The sequence below is a fragment of the Nipponia nippon genome, unplaced genomic scaffold (assembly GCF_047370975.1).
Source record: "Nipponia nippon isolate SJK-2023a ecotype South Korea unplaced genomic scaffold, ASM4737097v1 scaffold_3, whole genome shotgun sequence".
Lineage (NCBI taxonomy): Eukaryota > Metazoa > Chordata > Aves > Pelecaniformes > Threskiornithidae > Nipponia > Nipponia nippon.
Window position 1 is genome coordinate 110,507,598 of NW_028262347.1, and position 15,614 is coordinate 110,523,211.

At 67.2% G+C, this 15,614-nt stretch overlaps 1 protein-coding gene and 1 pseudogene across 1 annotated transcript; one reads left to right on the top strand and one right to left on the bottom strand.

Moving 5' to 3' along the window:
• Positions 1-8,462: 8,462 nt before the first annotated feature.
• On the bottom strand, positions 8,463-10,428 carry NKX2-3 (NK2 homeobox 3). The gene is made up of 2 exons (XM_087766256.1): positions 9,919-10,428; positions 8,463-9,241 (listed from the first exon to the last, which is right to left on the bottom strand). Exons 1-2 carry the CDS (start codon positions 10,259-10,261, stop codon positions 8,601-8,603), a joined length of 984 nt encoding a protein of 327 aa, XP_087622382.1. The 5' UTR covers positions 10,262-10,428; the 3' UTR covers positions 8,463-8,600.
• A 1,223-nt stretch (positions 10,429-11,651) lies between these two features.
• Positions 11,652-13,425, top strand: LOC148054837 (uncharacterized; annotated as a pseudogene).
• The last annotated feature ends 2,189 nt before the right edge of the window (positions 13,426-15,614 follow it).

Here is a 15,614-nt window from a genome sequence, read left to right on the forward strand (position 1 = left end):
GGATCCACCAGCCTGGCCTGGCCTGCACAGGGGGCTACTGGGGTGGGCTGTGGTGAGGTGAAAGAGGGGTTTTCCTGCGGCTGGAAAGGCTGCTGGGTGAGCAGGGGGGACGCGCAGTCCTTGGGGGCATTGGGTCCCAGCACTGCCGAGGGGCTGGAGGGCAGGGACCCCCGCACTGCAGGGCTGGGTGCTCGACAGCCTGCCCAAGCCCCATCCCAGCCCCGGCTCCACCTTTCCCTTAAGTATCTCTCTTGTCCCTGGTTCCTGAGGGTGGGTGACAGATGCCCAGTGACTCCCAGTGGGATTTTTGATGGTTGTCCAGCAGGTCTGGGTGTCCCTGGGCACAGAGCAGCCACGGCCACTGCTCCGCAGCCCAGGCCCACCTGGGTTGTGTGCCCATCCTGTGCTTCCTGGCAGGGGCTGCAGGCTCCTGGTCCCTGCTTTTTCTGCACAAGCAGGAGGATGAGAAACTCCTTAAAGAAACAAAAGCCACTAGAAGGCGGGAGCCTCCAGTTTTCCCACCATTTCAGGAGCTGGGGCTTTAAGAAATAGCTTGAGTATTGCAAGATTTGGCAGTCCTGCAGCTCCTCCACCCAAGAGGGAGAAATCCGAGAAGCAGAAATGGCTGGAAGAGAGCAGGGGAGGATTAGCTTGGCGGGCAGGGCATTAGACGGAAGACGGGTACAACTGGGCTCTGCTGGGGTGGGTCTCCCTGCCCAGAAGCCGAAAGCTGTTGGCAGTGGAGCTGCAGCTTTGCCTTTAGCCCTCATCACGCACCGGGGCAATGAGAGACCCCGCGGAGGGAAAGGCATAAACACGGGCTGGGGCTGGGGAGAGATTCACGCTATTAAATCCATCAGCCGCTGGAAGAAGCTCTATAAATGTCAGCGGGCGAAGGCATGATTGGAGGTGACTCCAGGATGTTTCCAGGAATAACTGCCCACAGAAGTGCTGGGGGAGGGAGCGAGACCCCTGGGAATGGGGAGATGATAAGCCAGCACAGCACAGAGATGCTGCCACGTGAGCAATTGGCCTCAGCACTCCCCTGGCAGGGGCATGGCCTTTTTGATCTCCCAGCACTCTGCCAGCTTACCCAGCGGTAGCTGGGTGTTGCCCAGTGCAGGCAGCAGCAGGCAGCAGCAGCCCCGCAGAGGATGGCATTGCCTGCGAGGGGTCTGGCGCCGCAGGGACGGCGGAGCCGCCCAGGGGGTTTCCAGATATCCCTTGGGCCAGGCCACGAAAGACTGGAAAAATCCCCTGTCCTGCTGCCATCTCCATCCCCTGAGATGAACCTCTGGCACAGACCAAGTGTGGCCATGGCGGCACGTAGCTGCTCCCCAGCTCTGCCGGGGTGGGGTGTCCCCTCACCAGCCGGCCCGATTCCTGTGGCACCTTTGGCGTGATGAGGTGCCCAGAGGTAACGGGATTATTGGCTGTTTCAGCTACAGCTGCTGCCTTTTCAAGGTCTGATAATGCCTTGGTGAAGCCACGCTGCTCTGGGTCTGTCCTATGGCCTCCTAGGTATTTGGCTGCGCTTCGGATGAGATCCCTCCTACAGCCTCTTCTGAGTAAAGAGACTATTTTTGGCTTTCCAGCAAAGAAGCCACGCTCAGCCCGGCAGAGTTCTGGAGACAACCCCTTTGCCTTTCAGCTCCCTGCAGGATCCCAGGCCACATCCAGCGCGGGCAGGGATTTGCTGCCTTGCCTTCCCATGCCCAACTGCCCCTTGAGCCCCGTCCTGCTGCTGGTGCCCAGTGGGGGGGGGGGTCTCGGGTGGGGGTGAGCCCTGCAGCCCCCTGAGCAGGCTGAGCTGGGCAGTGCTGCCAGCCTTGCCCCAATCCGGGGGACAGATCTGGGGCTGCCGCAGCTCTGCCATGGCACGTGCCCAAGCTATTCCAGGCAGCCCGAGTCTGCGATGCCAGGAGCAGCTCAGGAGCCCCCAGCCGCCTTCCTGGGGTAACCAGAGATGCCTGCACTACCGCAGGTTAAGGGCAGGGCTGGGGATGGAGTTGCTTATTCCTGCTGGAGCGGAGCTGGGGGGGTCATCTCCCCCAGAGCAAGAAGGGGAGACCCCTCTTGTGTGTCTGCCCTGTACCTTCAGCTGGGGGCCGGTGGGCTCCCGAGCTGCTCCTGCCTTGGGGACCCCACGCAGGGTGCTGGGTCCCAGCCCAGCTCAGGGGCTGGCAAGAGGGGCAAGGGCGCTGCCCTGTCAAACCACATCCTTGCCTCTCCTCTGGTGGTGCCCTGGGCTACCTGGAGTCTTCCTGCCCCCCAGCCCCTCTGCAGCGGGTGCCTGACAGCCCTGCTGGGTGGGAGGAGGTGGCCAGAGCCTGCGGGGAGCGCAGAGGTGGGCTCCCAGCCTCCCTCCAGCCCCAACTCACCCCAGCTCTGGGATTCCTCAGGGCTCTGTCAGACCCCAATAAAGTCGTACAAGTTCTCATGACCCCACGGCCTTGCAGCGGTGGTAAACGTGGATGCTGGGGCTGCCTGGACACAGAGCAGACATTGCCTCTGGTGGGCCCTGGGAAACCCTCTTCTGACCCACGTTGCTGCCTGGATTAAACTGCTGAGAGACAGCCCCTGGCTGGGCTGGTCCCAGCCTGCCTGTCTCCGGCTGAGCATCGTGGCAGTGCAGGGAGGCAGGGAATATAGCCTGAAAGGTAAAGCTGAGGCTGAAAACCTGCTTTCTTGGCTGTAAAGAGCCACCAGAGGAAGCAACCCCCAGGGCTGGGCTGGGACTGCTCTCTGCACATCTGGTTTGATGGGGAGATATTGGTAATACCTATACTTAGCGCAGGGTTATGTGTCAAAGACCCCTGACAAGGGGCTGCAAAGTGGCCCTGGGAAGATGCTGCCTGGCTGGAGCTGGGGTGCGGGCAGCTGGCGTGTCACACTGGGGAGGTGGCAGAGGTGGGAGAAGAGCCACTCCTGAGCTGGATGAGGGTGGCACAGGGGTGGCAGCAGGGGGTCACTCTCCCACGGACACACGGGTGAGAACAGTGGGGACAGCTCAAGTGCACCATGACACTACAGCCTGCCCTGGGAGCAGTCTCAAAAGCAGCTGAAGCAAGGGCTGTTCCAGGAGATGGTGGGGGGCTCCAGCCCTAAGCTCCCCAGCCCAGCATGCCTGCAGGTACAGCACTGCCGGTGGTGCTAACCCCGGAGAAACCCTGCAACCCCCCCAGGGCACTTAAGGCACAGGGCTCTCCTGCGCCTGGCATGGCTAGATGAGTGCCAGGAGAAATGCAAACCCAAGCAGCCTTCTCCTCTGTCCCCAGCACCTTTGGGTGCCCGTTAGACCTGGGCAGTATGTCGCGTGGAGCATTGCCAAGGGCTATAAAAGGGGAGGGAGTAGGAAATTGGGCCGAAATTGGGCCAAAATTGTGCCGTGCCTTCGGCAGGGACACAGCTCCCTCTGGCGAGGACGCAGCTGTAACAGGCACCAGGTGCTGGACACGACAACCATCAAAAATGTCCTTGGGCAAGGACTTGCCGGGGGTGAGCACGGTAGCTGGAGGCTGTGGGCAGTGCCAGGGCATTAAAAGCTCTGCGGGGGATTCTGGCATTGGGTGAATCCCACCGCTTTGGGATGGAGAAGATAACCAGAGCTAAAAACCTGCTGGGTCTCTCACAAAGATGTGCTGGATGCTCATTTGCAGTTGAAAAAACCCACAGAGACCACAACATTGCTCACTAGAAAGGGACCTGCACGGTGGCTAGAGGCCGGGAGGGGACACTGGCCCTGTCCCCAGCTCTCCCACCGCAGCGGGGGCACGCGCGGGTGCTTTCCTCTCGCTGCACGTACAAGCCCCAGCGATGCTGCCTGGTGCAGCAAAGCTCCTGCGTGTGTCGGGGGACCCCAGCTCCCGCAGAGCTCAGCCGTAGGGAGATGCCAGCCTGCCCAGGGCCAACGCAACCAGCCCAGCCTTCCCAATGCCTGGTGTGTCCCACTGCCGTCCCCAGCGCCGGGGACGCAATGCTGGTGGGGGAGGCAGCCCTGCCCGCCTGCTCTGCAGCCCTCCAAGCCTTGCAGGGGCACTCGGGCACCCCCAAACCGAGCCAACACCAGGCAGAGTCCCTGTGGCGGGGGGTGGCCGGGACAGAAGGGTACCTGTCGCTCCCTGTCGCCGGGTGCTTGCCGATAGATGGCGGTGGCGTATCTCGCTTGGGGACAGGCCTCGGAGGCAGTGTCCCAGCTGGCAGCCCCGGGGGACCTGGGGTCCCCAGGCAGCACCCCACCGGCAGCGGGGGACCCCCCGCGCCCCGGCAGCACCTGCCTGCAGCAGCCCTGGGCACGGCGAAGGGTCGTCCCCGGGAAAGCCACTGGATTTTATTGCCCAGGCAGGGGACGGCGGCGGGGCGCAGCCGGGAAGGGCGACAGCAGGGCCCGGGGGTGGCTCTGGCCTTCAGCAGCGCTCTGCTGTGGAGGGGATGAAGATGCAGTCCCCTTCTCCAGACGGGTCACCTGAATCCCTCGTAGCACCACTGTGCCTGGTCTCACCGGTGCAGGAAGGAGAGAGGGAGCATCTAAAATATGCGAGTCCCCCACTCTGCTTATTCAGGTGCAGTCATCTGGTGATGCACGGGACAGGCTGGAGGATGGGGGAGGGTCTGTGGCCATCAGTGACTGATCCATGGAAGGGCGGCAGGTCCCTGGCTCTCATGCTGGCAGGCAAGTAGTGGGAGAAACCCCCCACAGCCCAAGTACCGATATTTTAATTTAATTACCTGATCCATGGCTGGCTACAGCTTTCTCAGCACTGGGGAGTGCTTGTGCAACAACCCCACGTTGCCATTGCCAGGAGGAGCTTCCAGCATCTCCAGCGCTGGCTGCCCACCGAGCACTGATGGCTCTGCAGAGCCCCGGTGGCCAGGCAGCCTCGGCAGCTCCCAGCTCCTGGCCCTTCGTAGCGCTGCGGAGCAGGACCTGTTGCTCCAACCTGGCTCCAACGCAGAGGGGCAAGAGGTGGGCACCACCCCAGCACCCAACTGGGTCCCCGGGCTCCCAGTCCCGAGGCAGCGGGAGGTGGCTGTGCCCGGGTTGAAGCAGATGGGACCAGAATGCAGCGATGTCTGCCCAGGTCCGTGGGCAGCCTGGCCGGCCTCGCTAGGAGCAGGCGTCTCGCTCCATGCCCAGGCGAGCTCCTTGCTGATGGCAGCAAGGGGGTGGTGAAGAGAGAAGGATGAAGGGTGTGAGGGGGAGGGATGACCACAGTGGCAGGGAGGGCGGAATGGAAAAAGATGTCGGGAAGGAGAGGAAACAAGAGCACATCTGCAGCGCTGCAGAGGGAACAGCGCTGCTACCGCACGATCCTGAGCATGACGGAGAGATCACAGAACACCAGCTAGCACTGGGGTTTGGATAGAGCCTCCCTGGGAACCGCTGGACAGAGGCAAGTTCTGCCCATGGGCTCCTCCTTGGCCAGGAAACCTGAATGAAAAACAGAACTGGAGCTCGTGCACAGAGTGGGCCTGAGGCCCGGTAGTTAAAGCCTGGCTGCCCCCCCAGTCCCTCCTTTGCTTAAGTCAGTGCGTGGTTTTAGAGAATCTCATCCCTGTCCGAAATCAATCAGCACCTTCCCTCCCTGACTCCCAAACAGCAGTAAATCCGTTTGACCAGCAAGAAACAACACGCACCCTCCACCCCTTGACCATGGCCTTCCCCATCCCTCCCTCCCCAATGTCCCTCTGGCCACACCACCGCCGCAGCGGGACCATGCCGGAAGGATTTCCACCAGCACGCTGCACCTCTCGCCCCGCCAGCAGCACCCCGCTTCGCCCCGGGGCGTGGGGGACAGGGCGCGTCATGGGCGGGCGCTGCCTCCATCATGGCCACGCAGCGACTTCCCTCCATTGTGTCTCTCCTCCCTGGGCAGCCCGTCCAATCTGCAGTCTCCCACCATCTCCCTCCCACTGGCCTCCGCCGGCTGTTCCTCCTCTTTGGAGCACTTCACTTCTGCCGCCCTGCTCTGGGCCCTCCGGCACTGCTGGCTCTTTGTGCTGCTCCGTCCTCCCCATCAGCTCAAGGGCTTTGGGCGAGAATCCGCAGAGGGGTCCCTCCCACTAACCCCCTGCCCTCTCCCCAACCTGAGCTGGTGGGACAGCTGGGATCTGTCCCAGGAATGGAGCTCGCTGTGGTGGACATCTAGAAACTTCCACTGCCGTGCCACATCAGCCTGCAGCCAGGCCTCTCGGCATCTCCCGGCTGGGCGCTGCTCCAGCTCTGCGTGGGGAGAGCAGGGCCGGGGAGCACCCGGGTGTCCCGGGTGTCCCGGGTGTCACCAGGCGTAGGTGGGGTGAGGACAATACTGACCTCACGCCTACAGCAACGCTGGGCACTGTTGGTGCTTGATAATGCTGCTACTGCCTGGCATCACCTCTTGCAACATGGCCACAGGGTCCCCATGTGCCCCTTTCCTTCACTTAACTGTCAGTGCTCCAGAGGCTGGCTACGGACGTGGGCAGCGTATCCCATGCCAGGGCTCTGGTCTCAGCCGGAGCCTCTGGGTGATGCAGTGGATTTCTAACCAGCTGCCATGTACTTGGAGGGGACGTGCTAAGCTGGGAGCTCCTCTCACACACCCTGATTTCGGAGGAGCTTGTATTGTGGCTACAATTCCTCTGACTTGCACACTGAGGCATGAACTATTTTTGCAGACAGGAGTCTGGCAGAACATGGAGGAAAATGCAACTCTTTCCTATGGCAGAGACAAATCTCCCCAGCCTGATCGCTGCGGCGAAGAGAGAGCATTACCTATCTTTGTTCTTGGCTATCCTGTTTCTACCCACGAGACCACAGGGCCTTAACCACTCATCTCCGAAAGCCAAGAGCGGGGCCTGGGCTTCCTCTCCCGCGACACCTTGCTGCCATCCAGCAAACAATCGGCTGGGTGTGCCGCATCCTCTCCCAGCACTGGCCCCGCGAAGCCTGCCGGCCTCGGGGTGGCTCGTGGGCCAGCGGGGTGCCGTGCCGAGGCAGGGCCGGGACCCGGGGCCTCCTGGTTGCCCACTCTGTCCCCACGGTGCCCCAGTGGAAAGAAATTCTCCGTTTCCTTTCAAACGGCAAACCCCAAGGGTGCACGTTCGGCTCGTGTGGTGGAAATGTGCAGCGTAAAACCGAGTTTAGCAACGTGAATGGTCGTTACCTGCTGCTTCTGCGATGGCAGGCTACGAAACCTGGTCCTCTGCTCGTGGCGGAGGGACCGTCACACGACACGCGGTGGGGAGGGCGGGGGGGACACGGTGGGCATCGCTGGGCGAGGGGGAAGCATACCAAGCCCCCGGGCTGCGTCTGTCCTGGCGGCTCCGAAAAGGCTCTGCTGGAAACATCTTCGGGAGCTCCAGCGTGGCGGCTGGAGAGACGTGCGGGACGGTGCGGGAGAGCTCCCCGCGTCTCTGGTCTTCCCCGCCGCCCGGGGTGAGCCAGACGGGGCTCCGCGGGTGTCCGGCCCTCCCCGAGCGCGGCCCCGGCCCCGGCGGCGGCGCTCGGCAGTACCCGCACGGCAGAGGCACGGCCGCGGCGGCGGGGCCGGGACCGCCCCGAGAGCTCCGCGGCGACGGCGACGGCGGCGGGACGGGACGGCCCGGTCTGGGGCGGGCGGGCGGGGGGCGACCCCGCGGCCGGTCCCGCGGGGCTCGGGGGCCTCGGCCGCCCCCTCCCCCTGCAGCCGAGCGAAATGGCTGAACATGTAGCAATAATGCCCCGGCATTCAGGCTGCCCGGCCCGGCCGGCCCTAATCAGCGGCCCGCGGACCCCCCTCCTCTCCCCCTGCGCTCCCAGAAAGGGGAACAAAACCCAGCACGTTTCTGCAGCCCCCGCGCATAAAGCGCCGGGCCTGGGCCTCAGTGGGGGGCAAAGCGGCCCGTCAATCTCGGCGCCGGGGCCCCTTTGTCCCTCGCCTCCCTGCCACACCTTTTGTTCCCGAATCCAATAAGCGCCTATTCCCGCTACCTTCCTCGGCGGCTCCTTTCAGCGCCGGCCCGGCGGCCACAATGGGCCCGGCTCTGAGCTGCGCGGCCCCATTCAGCGCCCTTGGCACGCTCACAAGCCGGCCGGGCCGCCCTGCCCCGCGGGCACGCCGCCGCGACCGCCCCGTCGCCGGGCACCGGGCCCCGGCCCCGCCGGGCCCCGGCCGCTGGGCGAAGGAGGAGCGGGCGGCGGATATTGCACCTGGTTTATTGACTGACTCGGCGAGCTGGCGCTGGCAGTAACCGATACAGAGTAGATAGAGGGGCCGCGGCACCCCAGGGCCCCGCCGTCGGCTTTTTACAAGCAAAGCTGTTCCGCTGGCGCGGCGCGATCGGCCCCGGCCCGCCCGGCCCGCCCGGCCGCCGCAGCGGCTCCGCGGGGTGACGGCGCTTCGCTGCGAGCTCGGGCGGCCCCGTCCCGGCGCCCCGCTCCGCTCCGCCCGCCGCCGGCCCCGCACCGCGGCCCGCGGGAGCGCCGGGGTCCCGCCGCGCCGTCCCGCCGCCGCCGCCGCTCCTCCGGTCCAAGGCGCGCGTTGCGCGGCGCGCAGCCGGGCTGCGGTGCGGGTGAGAACCGGGCCCCGGAGCCGCCGGGCCGTCCTGCCGGTCCGCTCCCGGCCCTCAGTGCGTGCGGGCTACCAGGCCCGGATGCCCTGCAGTGCGCCCTGGCTGCAGGAGGGCCCCGCCGCCGCCTGGTGCAGCGGCTGCCCGCCGCCGCCGAAGCCCCCCAGGCCGCCCACGTTCACGAAGGGGCCGGCGGCGGCCGCCGGGCTGCAGGCGGCTTGCATGGAGGCGCCGCCGGTGCCTGCCGGGTAGGTGCAGCCGTAGCCGGGGTTGTAGGAGGCGGCGTTGCCGTAGCCGTAGGCGGGGAAGCCGTTGTAGGAGTAGGGCCCGTTGTACGCCGAGCTGTAGCCCTGCGACCCGCCGAGGCACGGCTTGCCGTCGCGGACCAGCACGGGCACGGCCACCCTGCGCGGCGGCGGCGGGGCCGCGGGGCCGCCCAACTCCAGCGACTTGTCCTGCCGCTGCCGCTTGCACTTGTAGCGCCGGTTCTGGAACCAGATCTTCACCTGCGTGGAGGTGAGCTTGAGGCTGCTGGCCAGGTGCTCCCGCTCGGGCGCCGACAGGTAACGCTGCTGCTTGAACCGCCGCTCCAGCTCGAAGACCTGTGCCTGGGAGAAGAGGACGCGCGGCTTCCTCCGGCTCCGCTGCTTCGGCCTCTCCGCCTCCTCCGCCTTCTCCGCCGCATCCAGCGGCTTCTTCAGGACGCAGCTCTCTGCACGGGGGAGCACAGGTCAGGGCTGCGCCTCGCCGACGCCCGGCGCTCGCTGCTCCCGACGGGCCCCGCCAGCGGGCGAGAGCCCCGCGCCGCTACGCGCCCGTCGGGGAACCCCGGTGCGGGCGGGGAGGCAGCGCCGGGACCGGCCGCCTCCGGCACCGCCTGCGTTTGCGAGGGGCCGGTTCGGGCGGCGGGGCCGGGCGCGTCCCCGCGCCTCCGGGCCGGCTGCGGCGTTGCTGCCGCGGCACCGCGGGGCCGAGCCCCGGGGCCGCGTCGCGCACGGCGCCGGGCACCTGCTCCGCCGCCTCGCTCCCGGAGGGCCCCGCCACAGCGGGCGCCGGTTGGGCCTAACCCGCCCCGTTCCTCCCTCTCCGCTACCGAAATTACGGAGCGCGGGCCTGATCCGGCAGCTCCGGATCGGGGCCCTGCGGAGGCGCTTCCCGTAGAGGCGGCGAGCGGGGCGCGGAGGAGGGCGGTGGCAGCCCCACGACGTGCCAGTCCCGGCTGAACATGCCCAGGGGACGCGGCGGCGGCGGCGGCGGGGACCGGGCTGCAGCACCGGGACCGGGGCTTCGCGGGGCGATGCCCAGCGGGCTGGGAACGCACGGCGAGGAGCGAGAGCGGGCCCGGCCCGGCGGGGCGGGGCGGGGGAGCGCGGCGGGGCCGATACTCACTTGGGTCGCGGGCCGCGGGGTCCAGCTCCTCTCCCGGGCCGGGGCCCTCGCAAGAGGCGCGCAGCACGGCGTGCACGTAGTTGTCGGCGGAGATCCGCGCGTCCGCCTGGCTGCCGGACGCTGCCATGGAGCTCAGGTAGGACAGCTTCTCCTCCTCCTCTTCCTCCTCGCCGTCGGAGAAGCGGGCGCCGTCGGCGGCCGCCAGCAGGCAGGCGGCGGGGTGGAAGTGGTGCTCCAGGTGGTGCGGGAGCTGGGCCCCATAGTGCGGGTCCTGCTGCTGCTCCAGGTTGAGGATGTCTTTGACAGAGAATGGGGTGGAGGTGACGGGGCTCGGTAACATCATCGGGGCAGCGGGAGCGGGCAGGCAGTCCCGCGGGCCCGGCGGCGCTCGGGCGGCGGCTCGGCGGGGAGCGCCGCGCCCGGTGCGGGGGGAGCAGGCAGCGCCGAGAGACGAGGGGCCGCGCCTGCTCCTGTCTAAGTTGCCTCCATTAGCCCGGCGCTGGGGGTCTGCGTTTTGTTACAGCTTCTGCAGGGACAGCCAAGGGCTCGGGAGCCTCCTCTGCCCCGGGCCGGCACGTCACGGCGAGGAGGGGCCGGGGGCGGCCTCGCCATTGGAGGGAGGGGGAGGCAGAGCCGGCCCCCTGCCCGGCTCCGGCCGCCCGGCCAGAAATAGCAATGTATTAAGGCTGGGCTCGGGGAGGCCGCTTCCCCGCTGAGCGCCCCGCCGGCCCGGCACCCGCCCGGCGGGCGCGGGAACGGTGCGCCGGGGCCGGGGTCCCCGCAGAGCGCCGCGGCCGCCGCCGCCGCCGCGCCTCCCAGTGCTAAGCACGTGTAGGTAGGTAGGGACCCCCGCCCCGGCGCGCCCCGCTGGCCCCTGCCCGCAGACGGCGCGGCCCGGTCCCGGAGGGGCGAACACGTGCGGCCCCGCCGGCCCGGCCTCCCCGCCCCGCCAGCAGCGCCGGCCGCCCGGCCCCGCAAGTGCCTCCCGCCGCCCAGGACGCGGCGCGGAGGAGAGGTTCGCCTCCGCCGCCCCGCGCTCCTGCCGGAGCCGACGGCGGCCCTGCCGTCCCGGGCGGACCGTAGCCGTGCGACGTACACGTAGCCTACCCACTCCGCATCCCCTGGCACCCCCGGTGTCCCCCGCCGGTGCCCCCGCCGATCCCCCGCGACCGGCCAATCTGCCGCCCGCCCCGGCTCGCCGCGGCCGGAGCGCAGCGCGCTCGCCCGGGGAAAGGCGCGCTCCGCCGCCGCCGCCGCCGGATCGGGCCCCGCAGCCCGGCGACCGCCAGGCCCAACCGTTCCGGGCCGGGCCGGGTCGGGCGGGTATCCCGGGGCTGCGGCGGTGCGGGGCTCGGGCGGAGAGGGCTACCCCGCGCCTTTCGGTGTTTTCTTTCGTTTTCTTTCGTTTCCTTTCGTTTCTCCCGCCGGTAACGGGCGGCGAGCAGCTTCACGGAGCCACCACGCCGCCGTGCCGGCGGGTAACGCACCGAGCGAGCCTGCCGAGCCCCATCGGCACCGCGAGTCCCCGGGCCCCGGGGCTGCGCCGAGCACCGGCCGAGCACCCCGGTGCGGGGCGGCGGGGGGGGAACGCGGCCCCGCGGCGGCGCCCCGCGGCCTCCGAACCGTCCAAGGGCTCCGCGCCGCCGCGGCGCGGGGAGCGGGCGCACCGAAGGCGGGGCGGGGGGTCCCGGGCGAGATATTTCGTTGTGATTAAAATCCTGCCGCCCCGCAGGGCTCGGATCGGCGCCGAGGCGAGGCCGCGGGGAGCCGGGCGCGCACGCCGGGCAGGTGAGTGTCCCGGGGCCGGGGCTTCGCGGGGCCTTCCCGGGCGCTTCTCTCGGGTCGTTACCGTCCGGCGGCTCCGCCGTTTACCGCCTCTGTCGGTGCCCTCGTTTCCCCGGCTCCCGCCGCTCCGCACGCCCCGAAGAAACCCATTTACCGGCGGCGCAGCCCGGGACGGGAGCCCGGGTCCGGCGCACTTCGCCGCAGCTCGGGCGCTGCCGGTCCCGCGGCGGGGCCGGTTCCCGTTCCCCCGGCGCGCCGGATCGTTCCCACCGCGTCGCTTCAACCCCCTCGCCATAAATCGTGGCGGATCGGTCTCTCCTAGCCGCTGCCGGTGCCGGCCGCCTTCCTCCCGTCCTGAGGCCGCCCGGTCCGGACGGTGGGCAGGGAAAAATGCTCGCCGTAACCAGGCCTGATCGGGGCCCGGCTCTGCTGCCGGTGCGCGGAGAAGCCCGGCGCTGCCTCGCTGCCGCGGCCCCAATAACCATTAGTAACAATTAGCGCCTTATCGGTGTTACACACCCGCCGCCGGCCCGGCCCGGCCCGCTCCCGGCCCCGCTCCCGGGGAGCTGCGGGCACGGAGGCCGGGCGGCAGCGCGGCGGGCGGCCGGGGCTCTGCACGGCGCCGCGCTCCCCGGGAGCCCCGCGGCGGCCGCTCTCCCACGGAAGGAGCAAGCCGCAACCGGGCTCCGACACGCGTGAGAGTACCCCTGTGTTATTCCGGCCATTCCTGCGGCCGCCTCGTCCCCTGCCGGTGCTCCCGGTGCGGTAACCGAGCCCGCGCCTTCCCGCCCTGCCGGCATCCCCGTTTTGGTGGGGCCGGATCAGGCCCGCTTCGGCGGGACACAAGCGGCGATTTCCCAGCTGGGGAAGCCGAGGGAGCGGGGAGATGCTCGGTCCCGGTCGTGCCCCTCGGCGCCCGCCGCCCCGTACCGGGGAGCCGAGGGGCACGACCGGGCCGGGGGTGCAAAAACCAGGGGAGGGCGCAGCCCCGGTACCTGCCGGAGGGTGTCAGCCCCGGGATGGGGCTCCGGGGCTTTCCCAAACCGGCTGGTCTGGGGTCACCGGGCTATTAATGGTTATTTTATTTATATCATTAGCGGCGTCCCCTGAGCTCTGTTTACAGCGGGGCCTTGTTGTCCCGACCGCTCCTGCGCTCTGTTTAGACAGGGGATTATTGTAATGGATGGAGCTCGCCCTGCGGATGCTGCAGCGGAGCCAAGAGCCCCCCTCCCGAGCCCGGGAAGGGGGGAAGCAGCCCTGCAGCGGCTGGCGGGCAGCCCCCCCACCCCCTTCCCCGGGGCCCCGGGCGCAGTCAGCCCGGTAGCAGGCGGCCGCGGCCGGGGGCCTCGCTCGGGGCGATGCTATCAGCCCCAGGGCTGCTAATTGCGCCATTAGTCTCACGGGTGCCGAGTGCTGGAGCCGGCCCCGCGCTAATGGCCGTAAACAAACAAACACGTTAATCCGGCCCTGTCTCCAGCCCCGGTGCTCGGGGAGCCGAGGAGGGACGGCGGCGCGGCCCCGGGAGGCCCTCGGCGGACGGCACCCACCTGCCCGCCGCCCCGGGCAGCCCGCGGGCCGGGGCCGGTGCGGACCCGCGCCGCCGGGAGCTGCCCCCCGCGCCCGGCTCTATTTACACAGAGCCTGCCCTTGTGTAAACGCTGCGCGCCGTGGTTTATCTCAGGGCCCGTCTGTTTCTCGTTCTCTGTCAGCAGCGCCCGGTGAAGGATGGCCCTTTCCCAGGGGTTCGGCCCTGATTTATGTGAGAACCGCAGCCACCGGGGACGCCCCCGCACGGCGGGGCCGGCGACGGGCCGCGGAGAGGCGGCGGGTCCCGGGGCAGCGACCCGCCGACGGGGCCGTCGGTGGGGACGCGCCCGGCCCGGACCGCACCCACCGCACCGCACCGCACCGCACCGCACCGCACTGCCGGCAGCGGGCCCGCCCGGCGCCCACCGAGAAGCCCGGCACGGCCTGGCACGGCCCGGCACGGCGCTCCGCCCGCTCCCGGGCCGTGCTCTCCCCGCACCGAGCCTCGGCCGCGCATCCCCGGCGCGCCCACCTGGGCACGGCCCCTGGCCTGCCGCATCTCCCGGGGCAAAGGATGGCTTTTACCCCAGCCCCGCCGCTTGCCCAGGAATGACTCTTTTTCACAACTTTTTGAAACGAAATGTTATCTTTATTCCGCAGGAGAGCAGAGAGCTCCTGCACCCGGCGGAGCCAGGTCTGGGCAAGGGATGCTGCACACTCACCCAGCAACGCAGTCTTCACCTCCCACTGCTCTGTCCCAGCCCTGCCCGGGCAGTGCCCAGACCGTCCTGCTCGCTCGGGTCTGCCAGTTGACACCTCTTAGGGTCCTGAGAACCCCCTGGCTTGGCTTTGCCAAGAACCACCCATCTAATGCCCATTTTCTTGGGAAATACATCACTGCCAATATTTGCTTTTCTTCAGTATTCTCTTGCTCCGCTGGCATTGGCTGATTTACTTTTGCCTCACAGTCCTTGCAGGGGTGTATGGCTTGGAAATACGTCCCAAAGCAAAGCCTCGATGAGAAATGTGTTTTCTGAGGGTCAGAACCAGACTCTTTAGCATCCTGAGAAATGCATTCGTTTCCAAGGTGGGAGCTCGATTTGGGGAGTACCAGTAGCTGTGTGCAACATTCAGTGCTCAGTGCTTTGGGGGACAGGAGCGGCGCATGCAAGGGTCATTGCAGCAAGGGGAGCTCGGTGGGTTTGGACACCAAAGGGAAGGTTGCCCTTGATTTCAGTGCCCGGTGGACCTCTGAAACAGAGGCTGACACATTGAGCTCGGTGAGAGCCAACTTGCAGGAGCAGGTAAAGGTCATCCTACATCTGAGGCAATGTAAGATAGGAAATGTCAGTGCCAAGGACCCCCTCCTGCCTGCTTTTGTCTGGTGTCTCTCGTGCACAAAGGATATCCAGGCTTCACAAAGCCACCCTGCTGCACAACACAGCCCCGCGACTGTGGACGTGCAGAGGGTAGCAAAGCGCTTCTTCCTCTGGAGGAGAAGCTGTCATAAATCACCATTTACTGCTCATGCGATGAGAGGGTCCCCTGTCCAGCAGAAGGAGGACACTGCTATGGACACATGTACACCACCCCCTTGCTAGGGCAAAACCCACTGGCTTTCTGGAAGCACCTTTGCTCCGTGCCTCGGAAGCCGTTGCTGCACGTTTGCGTCCGTGAGGTTAAGAAGCTGGGCTGAAATTCATCCTTCAGCAGAGGCCCAGCACGAGGCTTGCTCACCGCTCGCATCCGCAGGCCTGCGTACCACTTGCATCCCATAGGGCTTAAGTGGAGCCTAAGTGGACCCTGGGCCTTGTGCTGGCAGCCTGCCCGGCCCTGGATTTCAGCTCCGAGCCCAGGCCTGCAGCTCTGATTCATGCACGTAATCCTGCTGAGGTCAGCGGGTTTCATCCTGCTCCCACCGCAGCCCACGGGACGGTTCAGACGAGAGTGGCAGGGTCAGGCTCTGTGTTTGCACACACCGTAGAAAATGGAACAATTAAGATTAAACCAATTAAATTTTATCAGGTCTGGAAAGCGTTTTATTACATAATAAACAGGAGGGCTTAGCCGCGTTGGGCTTTGCTGTGTGTGCTGGCGGAGCGGTTTCTTGCTGTCCGCGGCACTTGGTGTTCCTCCGGGCCGGGGACCTCCCTGCGCTGCTGCTGGGGCCGGCCCGCTGACACACACACAGCGCTGGGAGCGCAGCTGCACGCTGGCTCCCGTTCCCGTCCAGCGCCTTCCCCTGGAGCATTCTGGGTGCAACGCTTTTCTTAGCCCGAGCAAAGCCTTTTCTAGAAGAAATTTCGCAAGTTATTCGGTGGCTATTTCTACAGGCATCCTTTAGGGAGAGGGAAGCCCTCCGGCTTTTGTACAGGCGTGCTGGT